Source organism: Solanum dulcamara, chromosome 2, assembly GCF_947179165.1.
Source record: "Solanum dulcamara chromosome 2, daSolDulc1.2, whole genome shotgun sequence".
Classification (NCBI taxonomy): Eukaryota; Viridiplantae; Streptophyta; class Magnoliopsida; order Solanales; family Solanaceae; genus Solanum; species Solanum dulcamara.
The window spans coordinates 81,452,135-81,460,679 of record NC_077238.1 but is presented as its reverse complement, the minus strand read 5'-3'; the positions used below and the strand labels follow the sequence as shown (position 1 = coordinate 81,460,679).

Below are 8,545 nucleotides of genomic sequence, written 5' to 3'. Positions count from 1 at the left end.
AATCATAGTAATTTGTTCCAACTCGAGAGATAGACGACCATAGGGATAACAAGACTTGCCAGAAGAGCCGATATACAAACAAATAATCTATTTTGATTATGAAAAATCCTCTAGTTTACATAAGTGAAAATGTTAAGAACAAAAAGCCAAGAATTACAAGTACCATAGAATCCAATCCAACATGAATATCAGACAAAGCAAAATTAGGAACAACTGATGGATTTTTGCTCTTTGAAGAAGGGGAAAAAGAGGGCCCTTTCTCTGGTGGTGCAGCAGCAGGGGATACTGCTGTAACATTTGCGTTTTCTACATTTACATGAAGTTTCATTCCTCCAAGACAATGTAGCCTATTACCACAAACAAAGTATCTGTCCCCTGCCTTTGCCAATGAGAAGGTTGTGTTGCCATTTTTACTCGAATCGAGCACGTTGCTCGTGTTGCACCCCACGAAATTCTCCCTCGTTAACTCGGACACACTATGGAACGATGAATATTGGAACACTGCAAAAATAAAAAAGTATAATCGATGAAATTAAGATTGAACGAGATTTTTGATATCGACAGATGATGAAAGAGTTTATGTTATGTACACCGATAAAAAAAGGGAGTTTGAAATTTACTTTCTAGTATAAGAGATATTATTATTTTTAAGGTTATTCATATCCTTGCTGTTAGCAAATCGTCTCGTATTTGCACTTGACTTTAATGAAGCTCCAATGTGGGTTGGACGGATTCCACGTGGCGGAATGCTTTTTAAAAAAAGGTCCAAATTTGCCCTCTACTTTTGATTATGATCTAAAATTACCTTCATTATACTTCATGTTGGAGTTCCGTTATTGTCAAGGGCAAACACGAGATGATTTACTTGGTAAGAATGATCCTAAAACTAAGACATTTCGTAGAGTGGAAAGGTATTTTTTATCTTAATTTTTACAAGAACTTTTACGCTATCAAGTTAAGTTGACCTACAAAAACAAGTAAATCTTTGTATCAACTATCAAGCTTGATATAAGATAACCTAAAATAGTGTGATAACCTATTATATATGATCGATTGAATTGTGTTGATAGTATAGATTTTTAAAAAAATTGTTAGTATGTATAACTTAAACTGATATTGAAATAGTACGATCGATGATACTTACTGAGTAGATCTCCAATCTTGAATTTCTTTCCTACTAACCATGTATCAAGATCAGTACTAATATCCCAGCCAGAACTATCACCCACAATGTAGTTAGTAGCTGAACTTGAACATATAATTAGACTAATTAGAATCAAAACTACAAAAATTAGAAGAGGCTTTGCCATAACTGTATTATTAATTATGAGAAGAAAGATGAGAAAGTGGACATATATACATATTCTCTCTCTCACACACACACAACTATATATTATAGGTGAACTTATGATTAGATTACCTAACTAATAACTACATACGGATTAAAGCTTATTTAGTTGAAATAGGTTATGATCATTGAGTTATCTTTTTTTTTTTTCGGTTTTCCACCTGGTGTTCGTTATTCGTGTTGAGATTCAACTAAATTCAGATTCACACTGGAAAGTTCCACATTAAGGGATAAATCTCTCCCTAACAACGACTCTATACACTGGAGAGTTTGAATATGAGACTTCTGATTAAGAATGAGTTATGTTGTATGGACTAATGTAGATTATTCTAAGTGACTATTTTGGTTTGAGTGGTTGAGAATAGATGAACTTTTTGGAAGGGTAGTTTAACACCTAACTAGATCTAATTTCTTTATTTTGTCTTAAAAAATGTGATTATGGTTTCATCTAGTAAGGAATCTATCTATCAACCAAATAGTACTGGATTAAAGAATTTTTATTTACTTCATTGAGTTCTATAATAAGTATGTGTTATGTTTAGTCTAGTCCTTACACTTGGTAATTGGTATTGCATATAGGGTGTTCATGGTTCGATTTGGATCGGTTATTGATTAAAATTATAACCAAATCAATTTAATCGGTTTTTAAATGTCTAAAACCATAACCAAACCAAGTAAAATAATAACCACCGGTTTGGTTATTGTCGGTTTGGTTCGATTTTTCGGTTTATGACTAGTCGGGACAATTTAAATATTCTCTCATTATATTCTTCAAATTTCTTGTGAAGCTCTTTTTTCCTCACGGCCCACAAGAACGAACTTTGCTGTATATTGAGGGAAAGACATGCTGATGGCAAATCAGGTGGACCAAACTTGCAACGCAGTTTAGATTTAAAAGAACAAGTCAAACAGAGGTTTCAAAATACAAACAATTTTGTCCATTAAAATGAAAAAATTACATAATTAAACTAAACTAACTAGAGAATCTATAATATAATCAAAAGTACTTCGACCATCTTAAATTAATAATTAAAAGATATAAAATATCTTTAATTATTTATGAAAAACTAATATTATACATATAAATAATTATAAATTTTATGTATATATTTATCGGTTTGGTTCGGTTATTTTTTATTATAACCATAACCAAATCAAATATTATCGATTTTTCAAATTTAAAACCAAACCAAACCAAATATCGATTTTTTTATTCGATTTGGTTAAATTTTCAATTTAATTTTGATTTTAACCAAAACTGTGAACAACCCTAATTGCAGGTATCTTTTTCTTTCATTGTACGTAACTACGTATGTGCAATAAGTCTCATCTATTACACATATTTTGTTGAATAGAAAGGCCATAAAGGTACTTTCCACTTCAATATTAAGTCTCTTTTCTTTGGTCTTCCACCGGTATTTGGAGTCGTATTGGAGCCCCGACTAAGTTCAAATCACGCATTGTAGGGCTCATTTAGAGGTAATGCTCTTAACAAGATTTTCTCTATACCCAGAAATTGAATCCGAGACCTCTGATTAAGGATGAAGCAGCCCTACCACTGCAGTACATACGATCCATGTTGGTCACTTTAATATTGAGACACATATATGATCGCCAAATGGTTTAAAATTCTTCTATTCTATTATTTTCTTTGTTGTCTCCATTTTTATTGAGTTACAAATAAAGTTTGAAAAGATAAAAAAGATATACATCACCATACACCATTTCGCCTCTCTCATATCCATATAACATTTTTGAGTAAATATATATATAAATATTCTAATTTTACTTTGTCTCAAATATATATATATATATATATATATATATATATATATATGACCGAAATCGCTCGAGAAATGAGGCTGATTGAACATTATTTTGAGACAAAGTAAAATTAGAATATTTACAGCCCTAAACTCAAACCAACATACGAAATCGAATTATGATAATAAATCGATACTATTTACATAAAATTTTACGTACGCTACTGTCTTCAATCATGAGTTAAATGAAACCAACAAGAAACCTAAATTATTGCATGTGTTTCCAGCCTGGAAATATTCTTTTTTGGGATATATGTTGGAATGTACTGTGGACAATAAATAGACATATATATATGATTAAAAAGTTTCAAACATGTAAATATTACTACTATAATTAAGTATGCTATAAGTCTATAATATTATTTTTTATCCAACAAAATACTATATTTCAGTGAAGTTATAAAATATTGATTTCTCTATAAATATTAGACAAGGGTACGCCCACCCCACAAACCCCCCAAAAGGCACAATCATGAAAATTATAAATGCAAAATAAAATACAAAGAAGAATGAAAATAAAGTTTTATATATATATATATATATATATATATATATATATATATGCATTATGTAGTACATTCTATGGTTTCCTTACAAAGCCTAGAAAAAAGATTGCTAAATGTCACGCCACGCTATACTTTATAATATTATGTATAACAATAACAATATATTCTATAAATAGAATTTAGAGCGGATGAATGCATGCAGACGAAACCCTTAGCTTTGAAGAGTAAATAGATTGTTTTAGATAGACGACTTCCGACTCAAGAGAACCATTTTCAAGAAGATTTGAAAGAAAACAAGATCGATTAAAATGTTGAGATGAAATATAGTAATTGCTTTTGCTTGTCACATTGATTAATTGTTTTTAGAACAAGATGCATGAAAATGAATAGTGACACATTTCTCTAATTTTATTAATCACTTTATAAACTCAATTTCTTAATTTCTCATCTCTAGCTATAACAAGTTACAGTTTTTGAGCTGTTATTGTTGTCTAATTAGACCTTCTCTATTCATACTACTGAAAAAAAATAAGAATTAGCGACTAGATAAACAACATATTTTATCACTAATTCTATTTAGCCAATGATAAATTTTTAAAAATTTCTATTAGCTACGAGCGATTTAATAAAATTCGTAGCTACTTCTAATTTTTTTTTCTTTTGTGATTTACATGTCAACTATGATGTAAGATTTTCAAAAAGTTTTTTTTAAGTTCATTAACAGTTTGGTGACCTACATGGGCATGGGTACTATTCATTTGCTTCAAGCAAGTAACTACTTTGCACCAAACAAGCTTTGACATAATAATAATAAGAATAATTTAGTCAAATTGTCAAAAAAAAAATACATTTGTTTTAATACAATCAAAGAGTACCTTCAAGTGAAAAAATAAATCAAAAAAAACATTACCAAAAAAAAAATATTTAAAAAACAATTCATACACAACGTCCCTTAGAGCGCGAAAATGTATCCATCATAGAAGTAGTGAGGCTGTATATTATGTCTCAAGCTCGAACTCGATCTGTATTCAAATTCTAGACTTAACTTTGAAACGATAATCAATTGATTAGACTGTCAAAAAAATATTACATTTATTCTATTACAATAAAAGAGTAAATACTTCAACAGAAAAAAAAAACATAATTTTTTCTTCAACAAAAAAAAAGACAAACATTTCCTTGTTTACAATTCAAACACAACCCTTAGCACTCGCGAAGATAAATCCATCATAAAAACAATGAATATATCTCGATTTGTATTCAAATTCTAGATTCATCTCTGAGTGATCACTCGATCTGTATTCAAATTCTGAATTCACTCTCCGATCGATCTGAGTAGTAGTACATTACCTTCTCTTGTTCTTACTTCCAAGCAACAAGCTAAAGTAAAACAAAACCCTAAAGAAAAAACCCCATGCAATAGTAATCCACAAACAATTCCACTTACTTAAATCAGTAATCCCTTGTTGCACCAAAATATCAGCCCCAGTAGTCACACATGTTGAACTTGTAATTTTGACATTCAATGTGTTACTCATTGAACTCAACAATTTTTCCTTCAATTCATTAGACACATTTCCAAGTGGTGAATTATCAAACATTTGAATCCCTTTGACAAAACACTTTGTTGGATCATTAAATTCATTTTGTAACACAGCTTCATAAGGATATTTCACCAGGGATAGGTAGTGAAACCATATCCAATAAGGTGGAATCCGATCGCGATTCATGAAGAAACCAGAGAACAGGAGGAAATAGGCTAGGATCGCGACCACGATGGTGTAACCTATCATGACACTAGGAACTACACCGGAGAGGAACGTAACAAATGAATTCCCTGCCCAGAAGGAGGCTAGTATTATCCCGAAATAGAACAAAAAACCCGAAAATCCACCATCAAGACCTACAGCCCAAAAAGTTATGGCAGCAAATGTAAAGCTAAGAAAGATCAATGCTGGCAAAGAAACTATAGCATGGGAGAGACAATAGGAAGATCTCCTATAAGCATTATAAGCTGTCTCCCTCATGAAAATGTACCTCTCTTGGAGGAACACGGGCAACGCGTCCGCGCAAGTGTAGAAAGTTGTAGACATCGCGAACGCAAAGAAACCAAGCCTTTCTTGAACCCCTTTAGGGGAATCGTCAAGTTGCCAAAACATGGTAGCTAGGATGAACCCCGTAACCACGATTGCCCCTAGACGGATGCCAAATAACTCAGGCACCCTCCAAGAATTCGTAAATGACCTCTTGGACAATACAAGCATTTCGATCCAAAAGGGATTCGCGTAAGTAGGAACCATAGAAGTAGGACTAGTATGAATATCACTTGTTGTACCAGAAACCAATTTCCCTCTAGAAATACTCGCGCTAATCGCTTCCTTCAATGACAATCCATGTGTAGATGTTACTGTTTCGGGATTCTGATGGCTCCTTTTAGTATTTTGCCATGTTTTGTTGAACTCAACCAAGCTTTTTGTCCCTCCTGGGGACCCTTCTAGCTCACGAATTAGGTCCAGGGCAAACTCTGTCCGATTTTCACTATCTGGTATAGGGTGACCGAAATCAGCAAAGAAATGTGGAAGGTTCATAGGCGACCCACTATAAACCGTTTGCCCACGAGACAAGAAGAGCATCCGATCCAATAACCCGAGAATACGATAACTTGGCTGGTGAATTGACATGATAACAATACTTCCACTTTGAGCAATTCGTTGAAGAACCTTCACCACCATGTATGCACTAGTCGAATCAAGACCTGAAGTTGGTTCGTCCAGAAACAAGATGATGGGGTCATGAATAATATCTATTCCAATGGAAACTCGTCGTCGTTCACCACCGGAGACTCCACGATGACCCTGTTCGAAATAGTAAATTTAAATGTTAAAAAATACTACAATCATTAAACTTTTTACCAGATTATAGTTAATTGAATTTAACTTATAAGTGATCTAAAGAGGGAAGCATTCCGTAACCTGTACTAATACAAGCATTAAACTCAAAACATACGTGTCACACGAAAACAATTGTAAGGTTCTACTTCTACCTTATACATGATGTGATAAAGCAAATACTATTTGTACGATCTGTGCATAAAATTTAAACTTGACATTTTATGAAAAGTGGACCAAATTATCTCTATCAAATTTTATATTTCAAGTTTAAAGTTCGAAATATATATTGGACTATATATTGATAAATAAATTAACACTTATTTTGAAATAAATTTTCCAACTTTTTAAACATAATCTTATGGATAAAAGTATGATTAACAGTAAAAGTGTGTGAGAGAGAATCTAGTGTACTGTTCTTTTGTCCCTGTAGCAAAAAGTTCATCGACAAAAAATTATACTATACGTCACAGACTACTTTTTATATAACGAAATTTTTAGCTTTATTACTTTACGTACCTCATCGCCAATGATAGTTTTTGCAGCATTTCGTAGTCCTAACTGATCGATTAAAGCTTGTACTCTCATTTTCTTTTTTGATTTTGACAAAGTACGAGGCAATCTGAATTCAGCTGCAAACATTAATGTTTCTTCAACGGTCAACATTGGGTATAAAAGATCGTCTTGCATTACGTATGCTGAGATTATTTTCAACAATCTCGAATCAAGTGGCTCCCCATTTAAAGTTATTGTCCCTTTCAAGCTCTCTTTCGCGATCCTATTCGCCAGGCCATCGATCAGGGTCGATTTTCCCGACCCTGATGCACCTAGAACGGCGACTATCTCGCCGTCCCGTGCCTCACCGGAGATGTTGTTCAGGAGGACTTTCGTACTCGTGAACAGGTTTTCTCCGGAGAGTGGATCACTGGCGGCGGCTGTGATGGGAATCCCGGCGACCGGTCGTCGGAGTATCGACGAAAAATTCATTTTCCGGCGGACTTTTACGCTGTAGGTGAGGTTGTTGAAAGAGAGTACAAAAGGAAGAGAATGAGATGATATGCTTTGAGTATCACTGGTATCGAGAATCCGGTGTACCGGAGTTTCATCGCCGGTGACTTCTTTTCTGACGTCTCCTACGCGCTTTAGCATTTGGCCTAGAGTAGGTGAAGAGTACGCGCTGGGTTGTGACATCTCCACGGCTTGTTGTACTCTTTGATCATAAAATTGTACACTTTCTCCCCCTTGCAATATATTTTCCGCTACTATCCTCGACATCTATTATCACACTGACAATATAAAAATCTTTTTTTTAGTGGTAATTCAAAATTATCAAAAAAAAAACTCGATCCAAATATTCAATTTTGACACTGAGAGGCTCTATTAAACGACGAATTATATAATAACTCGAGGTTTTGGTGTATGTTTATAGAGAGAACATTATAACAATGGCAAGAAATGAGACGACTATTGTTGGGAATTTATGGTAGTGTGATTGATATATAGTTTTTTTTTTTTTTGAGACTTATGTAGTAGATTGAAAGTAGGTAAGCAAATTGTGTGTGAAAAAAAAGACTCAATAGATTGTCTAAAACAATTGTAAAAGCCCCCACACTATTAAAATTCTTTGTATTTCTCTTCAAGAAAAGCAATGGGATATTGATTGTTTTCTAAATGTGTTGCTATATATATAGACCAAGATTCATGATCTTGATGATATCTAATTTATATAATGTTCATAATACATAGTTAATTCTTATAGGTCATGGTGCCATGGTGGGGTAGGGGTTAGCTTTTAATAGAAGGATATCACAAATTTTGACTATATTTGGTCCATATTATATGTTTTTCTTTTTAAAGATTTTTCTGTTCTTTAAGAAAAAATATTTAGTAATCTTAATTTTATATATATAAAAACTAAAATTTCGATATTTGATATAATAAAATCAATTTACATTAATTGTATATCCTATATTTGTTTAT

At 32.8% G+C, this 8,545-nt stretch overlaps 2 protein-coding genes across 2 annotated transcripts; both read right to left on the bottom strand.

Annotated features, from left to right (window-relative positions):
• Positions 1-1,346, bottom strand: LOC129878666 (stellacyanin-like). The gene is made up of 2 exons (XM_055953475.1): positions 1,145-1,346; positions 1-501 (listed from the first exon to the last, which is right to left on the bottom strand). Exons 1-2 carry the CDS (start codon positions 1,308-1,310, stop codon positions 116-118), a joined length of 552 nt encoding a protein of 183 aa, XP_055809450.1. The 5' UTR covers positions 1,311-1,346; the 3' UTR covers positions 1-115.
• Positions 1,347-4,636: 3,290 nt separating this feature from the next.
• Positions 4,637-8,201, bottom strand: LOC129881050 (ABC transporter G family member 6-like). Its single transcript, XM_055955370.1, has 2 exons — positions 7,085-8,201; positions 4,637-6,532 (listed from the first exon to the last, which is right to left on the bottom strand). The coding sequence occupies exons 1-2, from the start codon at positions 7,838-7,840 to the stop codon at positions 5,024-5,026; spliced, it is 2,265 nt and encodes a 754-aa protein (XP_055811345.1). The 5' UTR covers positions 7,841-8,201; the 3' UTR covers positions 4,637-5,023.
• Positions 8,202-8,545: the final 344 nt, after the last annotated feature.

Excerpts from the sequence above, each read along its gene's own strand:
- LOC129881050 (XM_055955370.1), bottom strand. The coding sequence starts at position 7,840 with ATGTCGAGGATAGTAGCGGAAAATATATTGCAAGGGGGAGAAAGTGTA. Across the intron at positions 6,533-7,084 it reads AAACTATCATTGGCGATGAG|GGTCATCGTGGAGTCTCCGG; the intron begins GTACGTAAAGTA and ends TATTTCGAACAG.
- LOC129878666 (XM_055953475.1), bottom strand. The coding sequence starts at position 1,310 with ATGGCAAAGCCTCTTCTAATTTTTGTAGTTTTGATTCTAATTAGTCTA. Across the intron at positions 502-1,144 it reads CAAGATTGGAGATCTACTCA|TGTTCCAATATTCATCGTTC; the intron begins GTAAGTATCATC and ends TTATTTTTGCAG.